The sequence below is a fragment of the Neodiprion fabricii genome, chromosome 2 (genome assembly GCF_021155785.1).
Source record: "Neodiprion fabricii isolate iyNeoFabr1 chromosome 2, iyNeoFabr1.1, whole genome shotgun sequence".
NCBI classification, from domain to species: Eukaryota; Metazoa; Arthropoda; class Insecta; order Hymenoptera; family Diprionidae; genus Neodiprion; species Neodiprion fabricii.
Window position 1 is genome coordinate 18,334,166 of NC_060240.1, and position 21,009 is coordinate 18,355,174.

The following is a 21,009-nucleotide window of genomic DNA, read 5'->3' on the forward strand; positions in this document are numbered from 1 at the left end:
AAGTGCATAGAATTTTGAAGTTTGCGCAATCTCCATGGCTCGAGCCTTACATCACGCTCAATACAGACATGCGTAAGCAATCTAGGAATGAATTCGAGAAAAACTTTTACAAACTCATGAATAACGCTGTGTTCGGCAAGACTATGGAGAATGTGCGAAATCATAAAGATGTTAAATTGGTTACAAAATGGGAGGGAAAAGGTGGTACGAGAACGCTTATTGCCCGAGCAAACTTTCACAGCTGCACCGTATTTGACACTGATGTGGTTATCATTGAAATGAATCGTGTCAAAGTTCACTTCACCAAACCTATTTACGTCGGCGCATCAATTCTAGATCTGTCAAAAATCTGTCTCTACGACTTCCACTATAATTATATTAAAACCAACTTTTCGAATAAACAGGCTAAATTGATGTATACCGACACAGACAGCCTTATTTATCAATTCAATGTGCCTAATATTTACGATATCATCAAACGTGATGTAGATACAATGTTTGACACCTCTGACTATCCGCCCGACAATGTGTATGGTATTCCCCTTAAAAACAAAAAACAACTAGGGCTAATGAAGGATGAAAATAATGGTAAAATTATGACAGAGTTTGTGGGACTGCGAGCAAAGCTGTACACATTTACTACGATGGGTGAGGATGGGGAAAAATATGACAGTGGCGTAAAAGTGAGTAAGCGTGCCAAGGGTGTAAGAAATTCATCGATAAATAGCATCACGTTTGATGATTATAAGCGCTGTAGGACGGCTTACCGAGAGTTGACTCTTCCACAGTGTTTAATACGCAGCAAAAAACACGAAGTAAGCACGATCGTACAAAAAAAATTGGCTCTGAGTTGGCAGGATGACAAGCGGCAATTGATACCTGGACAGACCGACACCGTAACTTGGGGGTTTGTCCCAGCCCCCCAATAGCTATAGGATAAACTGTAGACATAGAATTGATGTAAATATTTGATGTTTGACGCCTCGAACGATCCACCATCGGGCGGAAACGTTTCATGATCAATACGATATTTAATAGATTTGAAGTTTCAAAATGCGAATTCATATACTCAACAATTGTTTATTTATTTATTATTAATATATCAAGCAATTATTCATATTTATTCGTTTACCACGAGAAAAGTTTTCAGAAAATGAAAAAAAATTTTCAGGAAACGAAAAAAACTTTTCAGAAAATGAAAAAAAGTTTCCAGAAAACTTTTTTCCCATTTGATTAACACGTAAAAAAAGTTTTCAGAAAATGAAAAAAAGTTTTCAGAAAATGAAAAAAAGTTTTCAGAAAACGAAAAAAAGTTTTCAGAAAATGAAAAAAAGTTTTCCAAAAAATAAAATGTGTAATAATCGTATGGCAAAATTGCATGTTATCATTATTATTATTATCACTATTATTATTATCTTTATTATTATTGATATTATTTTCGTAGTACAGAGTATGGCACATGTGCGCACAAAGGAGATAAAATGTGGAAATATTTGTATATTCAAAATCTTTTATTGTAATTCGGAAAATACATACAAATTATGTTACATATCTGTTTTATTTATCCAACTATTGTGCGAATTATCAAAACCCAACCACTTCACATAGAACAGATTCCCCCGTTTGCGTAACACTTTCTCCATAAGGTAGCCGTTGGGATATTTCACTTTGGCGAGCTCTTCCTCGTAGAAGCCCCCCTCGATGGGATGATCTTGATAATCGGTGAGTTTGTGGGTGGGTGAATTGGTATTTTTCACCTCACTCACAGTGAATATTTCAGTCGTCAAATTGGGTGTATAGCCTTCTTCAAATACATTCTTGTACTTGCTGATTCGAACTCGATCGCCTACACTGAATTTCAGCGCTCGATCACTTCGTTTGATTTGCCGAGGCTTGTACACGCTACGATACAGCTGTTTTTCATTCTCCGTGCTAACATCCACCGGTTTCATCCGAATCGTGCGATGTTTGGTGTTGTTGTAGGACTTCATTAAATCATCCAAAATATTAATCCACTCGTACGATCCTTGGAGAGTAAACCGCTTCCACATTTTATTCTTCAATGTTCGATTGAAACGTTCGCATATCGACGCCTTTAAGTTGCTAAATGTCGAATACATGTTGATATTGTGATGCTTCACGAGGGCTTCGAATTCGCTGTTGTAAAATTCTTTGCCTCGATCAACGTGCAGATGTGTACGTATACGACTCTGGATCAGTACAGATTTCATGGCAGCGGCAACATCTTTCCCACTCTTGGACTTTATCGGCACCGCCCACGCGTACTTGGAAAATATATCGACGATTGTTAGTGGGTACTTGTATCCCTTGTTGCACGAGCTGTATGCGGTCATATCGACGAGATCAGCTAGCCAGGTCTCATCCAGTCCGCGTACATCTCGAATCGGCGCGGATAGTTGCGTCGAGCCTGTCTGTGAAGTTCGGCAGCTATTGCAGTCTTCATTGTTTCCAACTCTTCACCTATCAATTTTTCGAATTGCTGTCCAACCACTCTGGTTCCTCAATCGATACTAATTCCCTGCTGGTCTGTCCCAACGTTGGTGTTGCCTGCTCCCCAATATGTTTAATGCGATTCAACGTATTTTCAATGATTTTGTTATTTATGCGTAGCTGTTTCAACTCCTCGTTGTGATTATGCGCGAAACTCTCAAAATTTGATTGAAAAGTATCCACAATATCCACAGCCATAGACTGTAAAGCAGTATTGAGAACTTTTAAGGAAACGGCGTCGGTGGAGTGCTGCGGATCAGCTATGTTACACAATCGTTTACCGTCCAAATCATACTGATTGTCGCTGGTGATTTTGAATCCAACACCCGGAGGCCCTCGAATAAATTTTTTACCCCCACCACGCTCCGAGTGTCGCCCGAATATGTCTATGCTCATCACTGGACGGTCACTGAACAAATGATGATTTTATGTTTACACGCCGCTAATAAACGATTCCAGCCTTACGCAACTCCTCAATAATGGAGACTATTTCGTTGGAATGGCTGGTATTGCCTGCAGCCTGTGACGCCATAAGCAGCCGGAGACGATCTACAATTTCATTTGGATCATCCCAGTAGACGTAATCGACATCTTGCCCCTCCTTTCGCGCAATCTTATAGTCGGGTAAGCCTTTACCTGATTTTTTCGGCGAGCCAACGTGTTGTGCAATGAAATTTCTATACTTTGCACTTTTTCAATCATCTCGAAGGCTTCCATCGGCCTGGTAACGTTTTCGATGCGCATTTGTCGTCGTTACAATTTTTATATAATTATTCTTGTCCGCGTCATTTACAACCGATGCATCGGGTGATTTTTTAAACAGTAATTCGAGTAATCCAGGTGTTCTCTCATAACTTTTATTCCCCACATTGACCAGATTATCAGTGAAATTGATCGGTGTATCGCCAATCATCATACCGCTTGTCAACTTTCGAACGCCGTATGTAGTATCCAAATCCCTCTTTTTACTTGAGCTGAACATTTTCAAATATTGTGCTGTGGAATCCGTTGTTTTCTTCACCGGTGTACTTGTAGTAGAAATTTCGCCAAACTTCAGTGTTTTATCATTTGCATCCATGAAATTCCCCACATCCATATCCTCATCCTCCTCATCATCATCATCCCCGGCACTCTCGTCATCTTTTTCCTCTTCTTTTTTCATTGTCACATCCGGTAGTTCCGTTTTAATTTCACGTTTAATATGCTGCTGCTGCAGCTTTGAAGTATCCACCAATTTTTGCAGCGGTGTTACTAAAGGCTTGAATACCTCTCCCATAACCTGTTCGGTCGTGTCCTTGTCCAACTTGAGCATCTTATGCTTCAGCCGTATGACATCGGATGCTTTTGATATTTTACTCAATGTATCGCTATGCTTACGAATCTTGGCACTCTCCATGTTGCAGGCTCGATTGTTGCAACGAAACTGTGCAAGTTTATGTTAGTTTATGCTTATAAAGCAGTCAAACCCCTTCCTATATCGCCCCCCATTGATTTCGCTATCCTTGTCAATTACGGTAAAACTGTAATTGTTATCATTCCAGCATGCCGAGCACAAGTCTTTAAATTGCTGATACGTCATGTCCGTGTTCACATGATCGTTGTAGATATGTTTCAAATTCATATCATCCTGCCGAAATAGCACCAATAAGTTTGCATTGTCACGCACTAGGTGTTTTGGAATGCGCGCGTACGTTTGACTTAGATAAAAGCTATCGATATCGCAATGCCTGCCCATGCTGAAGTATGCTCTGATATTATCCTGCTTTTCACAAGCCACATCGTCGAAAATCATAACAGAGTTGGGGCGAGCATCTTCCGGTTTTACAACCTCGTCGTTCTCGTGAAACGGGAAATAACCCACTCCCTGCACAGGTTCTAGTAATTTTTGCAAAAATTGATACTTTGGTTGGATGAGAGATTTCGAGTAGACATAGACATTTTCGAATCGCAATCCATTGCCGTCGGTGATGAGTGCGAGAAGAGCGTTAGTTTTACCGCAATTGGATGGCCCGCAAAAAATTGCTCTCACGGTATTTGGCAGCAATTTTCCATGTCGTTTTTCTATCTTCCTCTTACCACGTTAAACCATTTTATCGAAATTTGCGATAGGTAGTTTATCGGGCTGATCTTGAAATCTCATGATGCTTCGTTAGCATGACAACGAAAACTGAGATGACGGTATATAAATTCCGACTTTTATAGAAGTCACGTTAGTTGTTGCCCGACTATGAGGATGTGCACACGGAAAAAACGCGGTGGTGGTTTGTTAAATAAAATCATCAATCATCTCCCAGTTGAATTGCATGTGCCAGGTTATCAGTACTGCGGACCTGGAACGAAATTGGCAAAGAGGTTGGCTCGTGGAGATTTGGGGATCAATCCGCTGGATGCCGCGTGTAAAGACCACGACATTGCATACGCAAAGAATCGCGATACCGCAGCGAGAAATCTTGCCGACAAAGTGCTCGCTGAGAAGGCGTGGAATCGCGTCTTGGCCAAGGACGCTAGTGTGGGTGAAAAGGCGGTAGCCTGCGGAGTCACCAACACCATGAAAGCTAAATCTAAACTCGGAATGGGCTTAGCTGCAAAGCGGCCGAAACTTAGAGTGGTTGCGAAGAAGAAATCTGGAACTGACGGGAAGAGTAAACAGCGGAAGAGAACTGTGAATCTTAAATCCATCATCACAGCGGCAAAGGTCGCCATGCGACCGGGTTATAAAGCCGTCGAGTCGGCGTTGGCGGGTGCTCGTGCGGCCGCGCGTGGGACTGGGAAGAATATTCGTATGCCTCGCGTTATACCTGTGCCTGATAAAATTGGCGGCATCCTACCGTTTCTCATTCCAATTCTGGCCGGTCTAAGCGCTACTGGGGCTCTTGCGGGTGGTGCTGCGGGTATAGCTAAAGCTGTCAACGAAGCTAGTGTCAACAAACATCAGTTGAAAGAGGCCAAACGGCACAATGCAACAATGGAGGCGATTGCTTTGGGTAAGGGATTATACCTGCGACCCTACCGCAGCGGAATGGGCCTGTACTTACGTCCGGCAAAAAACTAGTAAAGCTGCCACACCGAGCTCTCACCAACATTGATTTACGCAACTATGCTAAAAATATGAAAATTTCGCATTTTCGAGGTGTTTTCATGCGGAATGATCTGCCGAAATCAGGACCAAAAATGCGAGAATCCGTAATTATTAATCTTGATGATAAAAACGGTCCAGGGACGCATTGGGTTGCGTACAAGAAAAATGGTGACCATGTTGTGTATTTCGATAGTTTCGGTGATTTGAAACCGCCTAAGGACTTGATGAGGTATCTCGGTGTTGGCAGCGTTGAATACAATCATAAGAGGTATCAAGAATATGATACTGTGATTTTCGGCCACTTGTGTCTCAAATTTCTCAGCGAACAACTATAAAAAGACAGGTGTTACATGAGCAAGCATTAGTCATGCCGGAATCGTTGACGTTAACACTGTCAGGCACATCCTCCGTGCTGGAGGCTCAATATTTCCCCCCAATCGAGTTATCACCAGAGAAGAACTATGTTCTCGGACTCGTCGAGTTCCTGACATTCAATTCAATACCCAATATTCACGAGAGGTGTAATAAATTTTACCTGAAACGAGCGGACAACAGCAGAGAGAGCATCGCGATACCCACGGGATGCTTTGAAATTGAGGATATTGAAAATTTTCTACATAAGGAGCTACCCTCCGACATCACCCTCAGTCTGACAGCTAACAACAACGAGCTGAACAGTGAAGTCACATGCAATCATGTGGTAGACTTTAAGCCCAAAGATTCGATCGGCCGATTGTTGGGATTTAAGGCGGTTGAGCTATCACGAAACGTTACTCATAAATCTGAATTACCCGTAGCCATACTGAAGGTTACTACTTTACGCGTTGAGTGTAGCATAACCACAGGGGCGTACATAAACGGGCGTCGAGCTCACACGATTCACGAATTTTTCCCAACCGTTCCATCCGGATATAAGATTGTCGAAGTGCCTACCAACGTCATTTACCTGCCAATCGCCGTACAGTCGATACATCATTTACAGCTGAGAATAGTCGATCAAGACGACGAGCTGATTAATTTTCGCGGCGAAACGATTACTGTACGTTTACATGTGAAATCACTCAAATAATGGGAATCGTATTTGAGACGAGAAAGTTGGGCAAAAGTTATAAAACTCAAACGTCGTGGCCAAAAATCGTCAGTCGCCCGACACCTCTGACAACGTTTACACCGCCTACGAGACTGACACCTCTGAACGTTCGGTTTCTCCAGAGCCTAGGTCTTCGATTACGTGGAAATTTTGAAAAATAAAAATTCGTGTTCGCTGCATCCTATGTGTGTTACCATGGAAGAAATAATAAGAATACAGAAACCTGTGGTATTCGACGAATCGATCGCGCACTCTCAGATTCATGCTCATCAACCGTTTGCATCATCCACCTTCCAGAACAACGATGAAATCCATATTGTTGTTCAACATCAAGACTTGTGTCTACTGCCCAGTAAAAGCTCTCTACACATTCACGGAAAAATCACAAAGGATGATGGTGTGGCTGCGGTGACGGTTAGGAAATTGATCAATATGGCCGTTTGTCATTTGTTTGAGGAAGTTCGCTACGAGTTGAACGGTGTAGAGATTGATCGGAATAAAAATGTCGGCATCACCAGCACTATGAAGGGTTACATATCCTTGACTCTAGGCCAGCAATATAGTCTGGAGAATACCGGGTGGTTGAGTGGGGATAAGGACCTAACCGATGCCGCTGGAAATTTCGATGTTGTCTTGCCGTTAAATTATGTGCTAGGCTTCGCTGAAGATTATCGTCGAGTCATCGTCAACGCTAAACACGAGTTAATTCTCACACGTTCCAACACTGATTTGAATGCCGTGATTCAGAGCTCGGCGACGGAAAACTTTAAAATCACCCTGAATAAAATCGAGTGGTTGTTACCCTACATCAAACTGGCTGATAAACCGAAAATCCAGCTACTCAACTACATCGCCAAGGATCCGGCCATATCCATGAGTTTTCGTTCTTGGGAAACGTACGTGTATCCGATGCTCCCATCAACAACGCGGCATATATGGTCAGTCAAGACATCGACGCAGCTTGAGAAGCCGAGATATGTCGTTCTAGGATTTCAAACTGCAAGGAGAAACGAGCCGCTGAAAAATGCTGGCGTATTTGATCATTGTCGGATCAGAGATGTAAAACTCTTCCTCAACTCACCGTGCTATCCCTACGGAAATATGAATATTGATATATACAATAATCAATACGCCATTCTCTATGATATGTATGTTCGGTTTCAAATGAGCTACTATAACAAAGAAGCTGAGCCTTTGCTATCGAGGCGTGAATTTATAAACCAAGCTCCCCTTATCGTCATCGATTGCTCCAAGCAGAACGAAACATTGAAAACTGGACCTGTGGACATTCGATTGGAATTTGACTCTAGCACTACGTTCCCACCACACACTTCTGCCTACTGCATGATCTTACATGATCGCATAGTTGAATATAATCCGATCAGTGGTACTGTTAAAAAGTTGGTATAAGTCAATTTTGGAATAACAATATGTTTAATTAATATGGATATTGAAAATAATATGTATAATTTTACTCGTTAAAATTTAGAATAAGATAATTGAGAATACAATAAGAAAACTAAATGTAATTGGTGTTAAATAAAAAAATTGTTGAAACCATTCAAAACGCCATTTTAAACCTTCCTTCAGGGGTCATTTCCTGGAGTTTTTTCAATAGATCTAGCGGGTGTTTACCCTATCCGATTTATGTGCGGCTTTCCGGCGCCAAACAAGTCTCGACAGGAATTATTTTGCGTGCGTGCGTGCATGTGTGCGTGCGTGTGCGTGTGTGTGTGTGTGTCAAAATCCTATGGAAATAGCCACCGGAAATGACCGGGGGGGGGCGTGAGAGCGGGTTCGCCGTGAGCCAGGGGGGGGGGGGGCTGGGGGGGGGCTGGGGGTAGGGGGGAGCGCCGCCATCTTTGGATTAGAACTCTCATATATACACTACTCACAAGACTTACTATCGAAGTATGATTTTATGGCAAAAATAGATTTGAAGGACGCGTACTATCAAATAATTCTTTATGAACCGCACAGAAAATTCCTAAGATTTTCGTTCCAAGGAAAATTGTTTCAATTTAAATGTCTCCCATTCGGTCTGAATACGAGCCCATTTACGTTCACAAAGATTATGAGATCGGTTTTCAGTCAACTAAGAAATCAAGGCATCCTTTCTGTCATATATATTGACGATATTCTACTGATTAATCAGTCATATGAAAATTGTATGAAAGACATTGCAAAAACAAAGACTTGTTTAGAGCGGCTCGGTTTTTATTATTAACGAGAAAAAAGGTACACTAGTTCCAACCCAGCGCTGCGGATTTCTTGGTTTGATTATTGACTCAGTGGAATATAGACTGGAATTACCTCAGGAAAAGAAAGAAAAAATTTGCAAAATGCTCAAACCTTTTATGGAAAAGACCACACACAAAATTCGCGAATTAGCAAGTCTCCTCGGTACACTCAACGCCGCAACCCCGGCAGTAGCGTATAGTTTAACGTATTGTAAAAGACTAGAGAGAAAAAAAAAATTCTTAGCCCTGATAGCAAGCGATATTGATTACGAAGGGAAAGTAACAATTAACGAAAGAGTTCGGGAAGATTTAGTGTGGTGGAAAACGAATGTTAGCAAGGGCTTTAGTAAGATCAGAACGAAAAAATTCGCCCTAGAGATTAGCTCAGACGCCTCGCTGACGGGTTGGGGTGCCCACAGTGAGAACAGAAGTACGCACGGTTGTTGGGAAAAAAGTCATGAAAAATATAGTATAAACTACCTTGAGCTTCTGGCAGCGAGCTATGCATTGCAATGTTTTGCTTCAAATTTGTCGGACTGTGAAATACTGCTCCGTATCGATAACACGACCGCTGTATCTTATATCAATAGAGCGGGGGGGATACAATTACCCCACCTGAGCGAGCTAGCTAGGAACATTTGGGAATGGTGTGAGTCGAGACAACTTTGGGTGTTTGCATCATACATACCGTCGGGAGAAAACGTAGAGGCAGACAGAGCCTCAAGAATTAAAAATATAGACACAGAGTGGGAGATTTCGAATAAATTCTTCTCAAAAATAGAATCAAAATTCGGGCCCTTCTCGATCGATTTGTTTGCATCAAACGCGAACAAAAAATGTGAAAGATTCTGCTCTAGATTCCCACAGCCGAACACAGAAACAGTCGACGCATTTACCATTCCCTGGAGTGACAAAGAAGGACTCTATGCCTTCCCTCCTTTCTCTCTCGTCTTAAAAACCCTACGAAACATCATCATAGAAAAAGCCGAATGCACCATAATTGTACCACACTGGCCATCTCAAGCGTGGTATCCGCTATTCGTAGAATTACAAGTCTCGGATTCATTAATCCTTCCCTCTAAAATCGGAATGCTGTTATCTCCTTGCAGGAAGAAGACTCATCCTCTAGCTGCGAGGCTGTCGCTGGAGGCAGCGAACATATCCGGAAAGCTTTTCAGAAAAAAGGACTAGATGCCCGGGCTGTGGAGGTTATGATGAGCTCGATAGCTCCTTCAACAATGAAACAATATCAAAGCTCTCTACGGCGATGGAGAGAATCTAGTAAAAATAACGGAGTCGACATGTACCAGGCGGGCAGTACACAAGTAATACAATTTCTTACGAAAAGATATCACGAAGGAGCGGGTGATGGGACACTGTGTTCCGACAGATCGGCGATTGCATTAATTTCATCACACGAAACCGGCAAAAGCGAACTGATCTCTCGTTTTCTCCGAGGAGTTTATAGGAAGAAACCCGCAAAGCCTCGCTACGACACTACATGGGATGTAGCACCAGTCCTCAACTACATCGAGAAAATGCCGGCAATGCAAAATCTTTCGCTCAAGGAAAACACAGAAAAAATCGCAACCTTGCTGGCTTTTGGTTACGGCGCATAGGCTACAAATATTAGCCTTGATAAAAACAGAAAATATAGAAATAAGCACAGCGGGAATCACGATCAAGATTCCCGATATCATAAAAACATCAAGGCCAGGCAAAAGTCAACCAGAATTTTTCCTCCCCCTTTTCAAAGACAGGCCGAAACTATGTGCAGCCACCGCGATTATAGAGTATTTGGAGCATACAAGGGACTTGAGAGGAGCGCTCAACAAGACCCTGTTAATCGCCACAAAAAAGCCTCACTACGATGCATCGGCACAGACCATCGGACACTGGATCAAAAATTTACTAAAAAGGGCCGGCGTGAATACAGAACAATTCACAGCCTACAGTACACGACACGCGGCCGTTTCAGCGGCTCTACGTAAGGGCGTGGATGTAGGGACAATCAGAAGAACGGCAGGATGGTCGGAACGCTCGCAAGTTTTCGCGAGATTCTACAATAAGCCAATTCAAACTGAAACAAATCACTTTGTATCGACCATCTTACAAAAATAAAAAATAAAGAATAGCTATCACGACAGCGCTAAATATCTACAAGTAAAATCATCGAGAACGAGACGCGTAATATAATTAATCGATCAAACGAGCCCGCCGAAGGCGGGCGAAGTTCGATCGCAATTATATGAAGCGTCTCGTTCGAAGATGATCCTCCCACCTTACCCCGCAAGAGACACCAAAATTCTCATATACCCCGGATCATCGTCATGAGAGCTATACCTTAAAAACTTTTTTATTTCATCTCTAAAACATATGAGGGTAGTCAGGGGTGACCACACACACACACACAAAAAAAAAAAAAAAAACTCTGAAAACTGTGAAAGTTGCCGCAACTGACGTTACTACAAGTAAAATCATCTTCGAACGAGACGCTTCATATAATTGCGATCGAACTTCGCCCGCCTTCGGCGGGCTCGTTTGATCGATTACTTATAAGGCATTTGGTACTAATATTTATTCATGGGGCAATGGACGGCAGCAAAAATAGCAAGTTTTAAGTTCCCTAATTGAGTGGAACTCTTCAAAGGTCCCAGGGCAGCGAAATCTTACATTTACTTGCTCTAAAACGGCATCTAATCATGTTGGGCATGCCGAGGTTCATTCTTCATTTATGGTCGGAGAGTTGGTGACAAATTTTGACTACTGATTTGATACCACTAGCAGTAATGCGTAATAGTACCGTCTATGATATTTGTATAGGGAATAGCCAGTCTGGCTGGCTGTCGCAAGTGGACCAGCTACTGCGCAAGGTGACAGGTACAAAATACGTGTTGAAAAATATTATTGATTCACAATGAAATTACAAACATTATAATTTACAGTCAATTATAGACATAATATATTTACCCCAGACCATTTGAGTGGGATCACGTGGAACCAGACTACCCCAATGAATATTTTCACAATATGAAAAAAAAAATATTTTTGATGAGCGCTGAAATTTTAATAGCGTGTTAAGTAAAATATTTTAATAATAATTCCAAAAAGCCAGACCGCTTAGGTGGTGTTAAAAAACTGCCAGACGCGATATAAAACATTCCATGGGCTAGAGTGAGAAAGACTACGGGAAAGAACGAATGTGAGAGAGAGCGTTTATCTGCAGCTCCTTAGAGCCATGATATGCAGCGCTTTTTTTCACTCCAAAACTTTCAGGCCTGATAGATGAGCGTCAGTACAGTTAGTACATTTGCTCAAACCACGTAAACACTCAGAGCCAATGAAAGCGCTGCATATCATGGCCCTAAGGAGCTGCAGATAAACGCTCTCTCTCACATTCATTCTTTCCCGTAACCCTTTTCACTCTAGCTCATGGAATGTTTTTTATCGCGTCAGGCAGTTTTTTAACACCAAGAGAACGGCTGACTTTTCGGAATTATTATTAAAAAATTTTACTTAACACGCTATTAAAATTTCAGCGTGCATCAAAAATATTTTTTTTCATATGGTGAAAATACTCATTGGTATAGTCTGGTTCCAGGTCACCCCACTCAAATGGTTATGGGGTGAATAAATTGTTTATAATTGATTAGAAATTATAATGTTTGTAATATCATTGTGAATCAATAATATTTTTGAACACATAATTTTTACCCAACTCTCACCTTGCGCGGTACCTGGTCTACCTGCTACAGCCAGGCAGACTGGCCATTCCCTATATAACTATCATAGACGGTACTATTATGCATTACTGCTAGTTGAATCGAATCCGTAGTCGAAATTAGTCACCAGCTCTTGGACTATTACTGAAAACGCTCGCCAAGTGGTAGACTCTAGTATTTTTACTTCGTCCCCCATTCTTCATTACTCGTGTTGATTATTTATTTTTGCAAAGAAATCACGTATTTGGCAATAAGGATTGAATTCAATATTTTTATACTTAAAGGTAATTTTGACATTATTTTTATAGATATTTTTCTAAATAGATATTTGTGAATTATTATTTTGGTGGTTTCTAAGTTATGAATTATGTTTTTGTTGATAGTATCTACTCTAATATAATTGGCGTGAGATGCTTGCACCAGACGCATTTTTTGGGGATTTTAATTTTTTTTCTCGCCAAAATAGTCTTTGTTATCATAAAAATAGTCATAAATCTGAATTCAACGGTGAAAGGAATTGAGTCGATTCACGCGAATAGCTAACCATCATCTCGACGATGAACGATCATGATCCGAAACACACTTCGTGGAAACGTGCAGTTAAGAGTCATTTTACAAACAAAAATCTCCACAAAAATATTTACGCGCCACTTTCTTGAAAGAAAATTCCGAAATTAAGGTATGATTTTAAATATTTTTCACCTACCATCGATTTTGGCCTGTGTATTCTTGTGCTGCTCAAACGCCTTTATCAAATTCACAATCGTTTTCTCCTTCTTGCAGTCCAAACTTCTTAACGAGGCATTTATGAAGCTATACCTAATTTTTCCGTATTAGGAAAAATATTTTCCGAAAAAATTGGACCAAGTTACAATTTTTTAAATACATTTCTATAGCAGGAATTTCACGAGGTATCGAACCAGGCTGGAGTCCGATTGATTGCAACATTTTTCACGTAAAAGCACTTGCCGAAAAACAAACCCATAATTTTCGAACACTGTTTTCAACCAATCCCATTTGAGATACGATTAACCCTTTGCGATACAGCGCCTCATATACATTTTTTTGAATCGGTTATTTAAGATTTATATTCAATTTTTGGAATATGGCTGTCTTTTTTTTGCATGATTGGACTTCCGACATGTAAATATTGAAGTTTTAACAGGGATTATTATGATTCCGCGAATATAGTGAGCGCTATAGATAAACAAAGTGATTATGACTAGAAAAGTAAAACTCGGCAATCGTAGGTTTTTGAGGTCGCTAAAAACGAATCTGAAGTCAAAATTTCACAATTCAAAATAGCGGATCCAATATGGCAGACTGCAAATACAAAAATTAAATTGATTCGCTTCGAATATGTTACCCGTAAGTTTCCGAGTCCGCTGAAAACGAATTCGATGTCAGAATTTAAAAACTTAAGGGGGGGGGTACACCATGCAAGCAAAAAAAAATACTGCAACTTTGCGATTTTTTTTTGAAAAAACGGATTTATTTATGAACATGCGGTCTTGAATACATTAATATATAAGTCTTTGAGAACTTTAAAAAAATTTTTTATTGTCGAAAAATTTCAAAATGGCGTCGTGACAGTTGGATCCCCAAAGCCGCTCGGAAAAATGGGGTGCGAGATTTGGTGGAGTCGTGGATAGTCCTAGAACACACAAATTACAAAAAATTAGTTGTATATTATGTTTTCTTGTCCACTACGTACCACTTTTTTGATATCTAGTCTGAAAAATTTTTTTTGACCGTTTGAAGTCGCAAAAACGTGGTCGAAAAATTGAAAAAAAAAAAATCGTCACTTAAACAATCATAAAAAATTTTTGAGACTAGATATCAAAAAAGTGGTACGTAGTGGACAAGAAAACATAATATACAACTAATTTTTTGTAATTTGTATGTTCTAGGACTATCCACGACTCCACCAAATCTCGCACCCCATTTTTCCGAGCGGCTTTGGGGATCCAACTGTCACGACGCCATTTTGAAATTTTTCGACAATAAAAAAATTTTTTAAAGTTCTCAAAGACTTATATATTAATGTATTCAAGACCGCATGTTCATAAATAAATCCGTTTTTTCAAAAAAAAATCGCAAAGTTGCAGTATTTTTTTTTGCTTGCATGGTGTACCCCCCCCTTAAGATGACGGATCCAGTATAGTGAACTGAAAACATAAAAATTAATTCTATACGCTCATATTAGATCCGCCCTTTTGAATTTTGAAAATTTCTCAGATCTGATCCCATTTTTGAAATCAGCGACCTCGAGAACCTAGGTACCCAGTTTCGAGGACTTTGACTGATAGGAAAAATGTATGCTTCAAAGGGTTAAACTTACTATTTCAAACGTGCCTATTGTCTGAAATTTGGAAAACTTCATAAAAATTTAGTGAGATATGATAAAATTTTGTGCTTTGTCAAAAGCTGGAGATTCTGTAAGAGCGAGTGCCACATTTAAAAATAATATAGAAGTGTATCGGCAAGCTGACCAATTATTGACGCACGATTCGGGGCTGAAGTTTTGACTTTCCTACATTTAGTGAATATACTGATTTCAATATTGGAACTGTCATCGTCTTCTCATTGCGAAAAAATCTGGTACTCGGTACATTTTTATTTTACTCGTTAATTTAAACATCCTCATTAGCGATGTCTACTGAGCTAAAAATAATCGAACACGACTCGATTCAATCGATAAGAATTAGTTGATTCATCGATTATTTCGTATTTTTTTGAAACGATGCATATAAAACTAACATTTTGTATATTTGAGTACGTAGTCCGAATAGAGGAAAAGTTTTCTGATGATTTATAGTTTCATTCAAAATATTTTTCAATTTCAAGGGAAACTATTCGTTTTTCACTTATTATAGATATCAAATAGGTACTTAATAAGTAACACAATGATAATAATTGACACTCTAATCACATAAATTGATATTGTATTGCGTCGTTCATAGGAGTAAAATACAAAAAACGATTGTGAGGAAAAATAATCGAGTCGGTCGATTAATCGAGTTTGAAGAATAATCGATTATACTCGATTAATCGGGAAAAATAATCAATTAATTTTGTTCACTCTTAACGCGCTGGTGGCTCACACTGCAAACTTCACACTGAACCGAAACCGCCCTCTTTCCGCACTAGTAACTCAATGTATTATTTTTGCTACTCTTTCGCATGCGATCGACGTGAAACCGGTTGAGAAGACGCAGGGAACTTTTACCTATTTTTGTTAGCAGTAAAATGAAGTCGTGCATTAAGAATCAATCAAGGATTTATTACAATGAAAAATCCAAATTTTTCTGGGCAAAGAGCTGGAGGTTTAAAAGTTACCGGGGATTTTCGCATCTTAGTACATACCACAACACATCAAAACGTAAGAAAACTCGACATTTTTTCCCCCAATCGTGTGTCAATAATTGATGAACTTATCAATGTACGCAGAAGAGTAATATAATCAATCCATTTCCTAATGGTGTTTCAACTATCTGTGAAAACATTTTTTTTTTTTTGTTTTGCAGCGGAAGTTTTCGAATAATTTCCTAGGCAGTCCAGGTTACACCCTGAGTACTTACCGAGTGTGAGATATAACTGTATATATATATATTATTATGAAATATAACTTTGACTGTTATACAACCTCCATTTCAGCTAGAACTCAGAAAAATTGCCATATCACACCACATTCTACTGAATTTTTTCAAATTTCAGAAAGTGAGCGCCATTGAAATAGGAAAATTAATTAGATCTCAGACAAGAATAACTGAAAAAGATTTCAAGAAGTAGAGTTTTGTTTTCCACAAGTGGCTTCACATGAAAATAATTTTGCAGCAAATCTGCAACATGATCTTTCGATCTTGATTCAGACCTCAGGGAATGCGTTGTAAAAATGGCTATTTTTCAAAAAATTGGGCAGAAACGCCAACCAACTAAAAGGATACAACTCGCTGTAGTAATTGGTGCTATCGATTGCCCATTTCATCAGTAAGTCCAAGCCAGGTCTGTACGGAGAGCCGGAAACAAGTTCTTCCATCTCTTCAGCGTTTATATTCACTTCACTTCTTGCCGCCTCCAAAAGAGTGAACTTATTCCTCAATCCCTGACGGAGGAAATGAGAGAAGCAAATGCGTAATTAACGTAGAAGTGAAGACCGAAAAGCTTTTCAGTCATAAGATGCTAGGTCACGAGGTCTTCCTAACACCGAGTTTATTCATTTTGAGATATCTTGAAGAATCGATTTCGTAGTAAAAACAATTAGTCGTGAAAGTTTATTGATTTCTGATGCAAGATGCAAATCTGTAAAAAAAAGTACACTTTCCTGTTTGAAGAAAAAACAACTTTGACTTCTTAAATGACCTTGAAAACCTCCACCTAATGAAGAGTACGATACCAACTTACATCAAAAGTGCAACTTACAGTGTTCTGCCCCCATTGAGCCATGGACCTATTATCGCAGATATCTTTCTTTGATGTGCGTTGTTCTCAAGATAGGCTTATCAAAAATAAGGATCCTTTTTGAGGTTATGAATTTTTGTTTACATATAGCAGAACTAATATTTTTTAAGTATGCAAAATTTTCTCAATAAGGGTTCGAATTTATTGCGAAGCAAATAAATGCTGGACCGAGAAAAAGATTTTCGTGTATAATCAACTAAATATATTGAATCGGAGGTAATGAACGAAGTCGAATGAACTGTCTGACTTTCGAATGAATTAAAATTGGTTGAAATCAGCTAATTCAGCAAATAAGGTTGAAATTGACTCGGTCAAGAATATCAGTTAAGACAACTCCAATATTGACTCATTCAATCAACATGTTGCCTCAACATTATGTTGTTTGATTACATGAATCAGATATTCGATTTAATCAAAAATTCAATTTTATTCTCTGATGACGGCGTATTATTATTTTGGAAGAATAAAAATATTGACAACAAACTCGCACATCTCGAGAAAACTTGTATATTATTGTAAATACTTGTGAGTGAGTATGTGTATGATAAAAAACGAATGAGACAAATATCTTTAGTTTTACAAGCAATAATTTGACGTAGTGGTTATTACTGTGCGACTGCAGTAGGCAGGGAATGCTAGCGTTCACGGTTCGAATGCCCCTTTAGAGTGCAGCGTTTTTGTAAAAAAAAAAAAAAAATTGAAGGTATTTTCTTTGGCGTACAACTAATTACACAGGTCTGCGAATTTTTCTATTTCAAATTTGTTTTACTGGAGTGTTATTATTCGTGATAGTAGTCCTGAACGTAATATAAAAGGATGTTTATATTATATACACCACTTCACATTCAGCAGATTCAGATAACACAGTTTTCGAATGGAAAATAGTACAAACCACATGTTATATGAAATAAAACTATCTAAATCTGAAGTTTTCGTTATTTAATTGAAATTTAATTTTAAAAAAACACAACCTTCATCTCATACATATACACTTCGGGACAATGAATCTGAGACCGCTAATTTTTTACTATAGACTGTTATGTTGGCAACACAGTGGAACCTACAGAGCCATAGTCGGCCGAGCGCGAAACAAACTCAATTTCAATAAACATAACATAACCCATGACCGTCGAATCGTCGGAAATAACGTGTCAATCCAACAAAACATTATCATGACGGTCATGGGTTATACATATTATACTTATTGAGATTGAGTTTGTTTCGCGTTCAGCCCACTATGGCGCTGGAGGTTTCTCTCTGTTGCCAACATAACTGTGTAGTGTAAAAAATTAGCCGTCTCAAATTCACTGTCCCCAAGTGTACGTCTCCTACTGAAAAGCGCTCGCAGCTGCTTGAAAAGTTCTACAATAATTATATTATCCGTCTTCAGACTATTATGCATATGTGTAATGGGGATAGTGGGGATGTTACAGAATAAACTACACCGACAAAGTAAACATGAGTTTACTATAGATGACTCGTTTGAAATTAATGAAAATATTTCATTATTTGAATAGAGTGATTTTCAACAAAATATCTGCATGTATGTATGAATAAAAACAATCGCATCGTGTTACGTAAAAACTGAGTTTGTATTTTGAACCAGTAGACCAAAGTCTATATGTATCATGTAAAAGTATACAGAAAACTATTCGTCGCAGACCTGTTGTCAATAGTTGGTGTATACGTAGCGTGTTTGAAAAGCTGCAACTACCATATTTAATATGCAAATTTCATTGTGTTTTTAACCATTGATCTTAAATTTCACAATGTTGTGTTTCCCTTGAGTAATTATTTGGTTACTTGACAACTTTTCAAGTATAACGCATAATTGTTGATACGTTCCTGTGTAAGTAAAATTTGATCACCAGATTTAGGATTAGTTAAGTCAATCAAAATTTATCTTCGCGACCCGCGGTCGCCATCTGCGTTTGATTCAACCAATATGTTTTAGATTTGACAAATCGGTTTTCGCGGTGTAAGAACACGGTTACGCCTTTGGAACGTTAAACGCAATTTCTTATCTTGTTTTTCCAAGAGATTGGTTTCAGTTATCACTATTATTTTTTTAATCCTTTGCTTTCAGTACCTGAACAAGGTTGTTCAACTGCGAGTCGATTTCGGATATTAACGCAATTTCATCTTCCATGCAAACATTGATCTTGAAAATGAGTTTCCCACGCAAGGTACTGTCGATACTGAAGAGATCTGCATTGTCCAGGGAACAGCTGTAACAGAGTAATCACATGTTGGGATTCGATAGGCTGCCAACCGACACGACGATAGTCTAATTGACCGATGCAGCTGGGTCATTCCATGTCAATTCAACGACGTTGCGACGGTGACCCTCTTAGATTTTTATGATTTTTAAATATGTTTTTATACATATAGAAAGAAGTCCTCAGCTAAATTTTCAGCTCTTTATCTCTTTCCATTCCAGAGTTGTCGATTTTTGAAGAAATTAACGAAAAAAAATTTATGTTTCTGACAATTGAAATAACCTAATTCAATACAAAAATTTTTAAATATTTTTTAATGCTCTTTCTGAAAAAAATACAAAAATTGAAAACAAAATTTCCTTCATGCTTTTTTGGCCATTTTGAATCGAAAAATTGGATTTTCGTTCAATGGGACACTTGTGATTTTATCCAAAAAAATTTACCAAATTCTACGTTAAAAAAAAATTTTTTCAGCCATAATAGAAGATGGGCTTTCAATAACTTCTAGTGAAAATGATTTAAAAACAAATTTTTTTCGGTAATTTTGATTTATTTTTCTTATCAGAACGTAGCTTTTTAAATTATTTTCACTAGAAGTTATTCAAAGTCCATCTTCTATTATGGCTCAAAAATTTTGTTGTTTAACGTAGAATTTGGTAATTTTTTTTGGATAATATCAAAGTGTCCCATTGACCGAACATCCAATTTTTCGATTAAAAATGGCCAAAACAGCATGAAGGAATTTTTTTTTTCAATTTTTGTATTCTTTTTCAGAAAGAGCATCAAAAATATTTAAAAATTTTTGTATTGAATTAGGTTATTTCAATTGTCAGAAACATAAATTTTTTTTCGTTAATTTCTTCAAAAATCGACAACTCTGGAATGGAAAGAGATAAAGAGCTGAAAATTTAGCTGAGGACTTCTTTCTATATGTATAAAAACATATTAAAAAATCATGAAAATCTAAGAGGGTCACCATTGCAACGTCGTTGAATTGACATGGAATGACCCAGCTACATGCCGAAAGCATATCTTGAAACTTAAAACTCAACTACGCGTGGGTGACGTTTGTCAGCTGTTCATACAGGCTCTCCTCAGAGTTTCAGCTGTTAAACTTTGTTTTTTGCGGCAATATAGTTGATACGAATTTTCGAGTTTAGAATCTCGAATAATTGAGGTAGTGGCGCGGAAAGGCTTGAGGAGCATTTATTATCGAGTCAGGAAGGAGATTTTTCAAGGAACCGTCGAAAAATCCGAAAAACTTTTTGAAAATTTGATTAATTTTATTATAATAAGAAATATATTGAAATGATTAGTGCTTGGAAAAAAATCGAACCGGTGAATGAAAACAGTTTATTTGATCATTTTAATTTATTACATTAGAAGCGACATTATATGCACACAAAATCTAAAAAAAAAAAATAACACGAGAAAATTATTTTTTTCTATCAATAGGAAATACAGTCACAATAATTACATCTCTGATATTCATTGATACCTTGTCCTTCTATTCAATTTCATGACACGTGCAAAGATTGGTATTTTTGCTGGTTGGCGAAAGAAGTTGTAGGTTATCGGGTTTCTTTCAATTTCAAATCTTTACGTGAGACGTATCTTCTAAATAACTTTCTGGCTCTCTCCTAATTACAGAGGGTAATATAAGATTTTATGAATTTTGAAAATGCAA

At 38.5% G+C, this 21,009-nt stretch overlaps 1 protein-coding gene across 5 annotated transcripts in view; it reads right to left on the minus strand.

Annotated features, from left to right (window-relative positions):
* Positions 1 to 21,009, minus strand: part of LOC124176298 — a 51,915-nt gene that overhangs the window by 27,994 nt on the left and 2,912 nt on the right. For all 5 annotated transcript variants that reach the window (XM_046557405.1, XM_046557406.1, XM_046557402.1 and 2 more), the window contains exons 2-4: positions 19,193 to 19,331; positions 16,590 to 16,747; positions 13,349 to 13,461 (exon numbers count right to left, since the gene is read on the minus strand). In XM_046557405.1, coding sequence (XP_046413361.1) covers positions 13,349 to 13,461; positions 16,590 to 16,747; positions 19,193 to 19,331 — 410 coding nt within the window. The remainder of the gene's footprint in view (positions 1 to 13,348; positions 13,462 to 16,589; positions 16,748 to 19,192; positions 19,332 to 21,009) is intronic.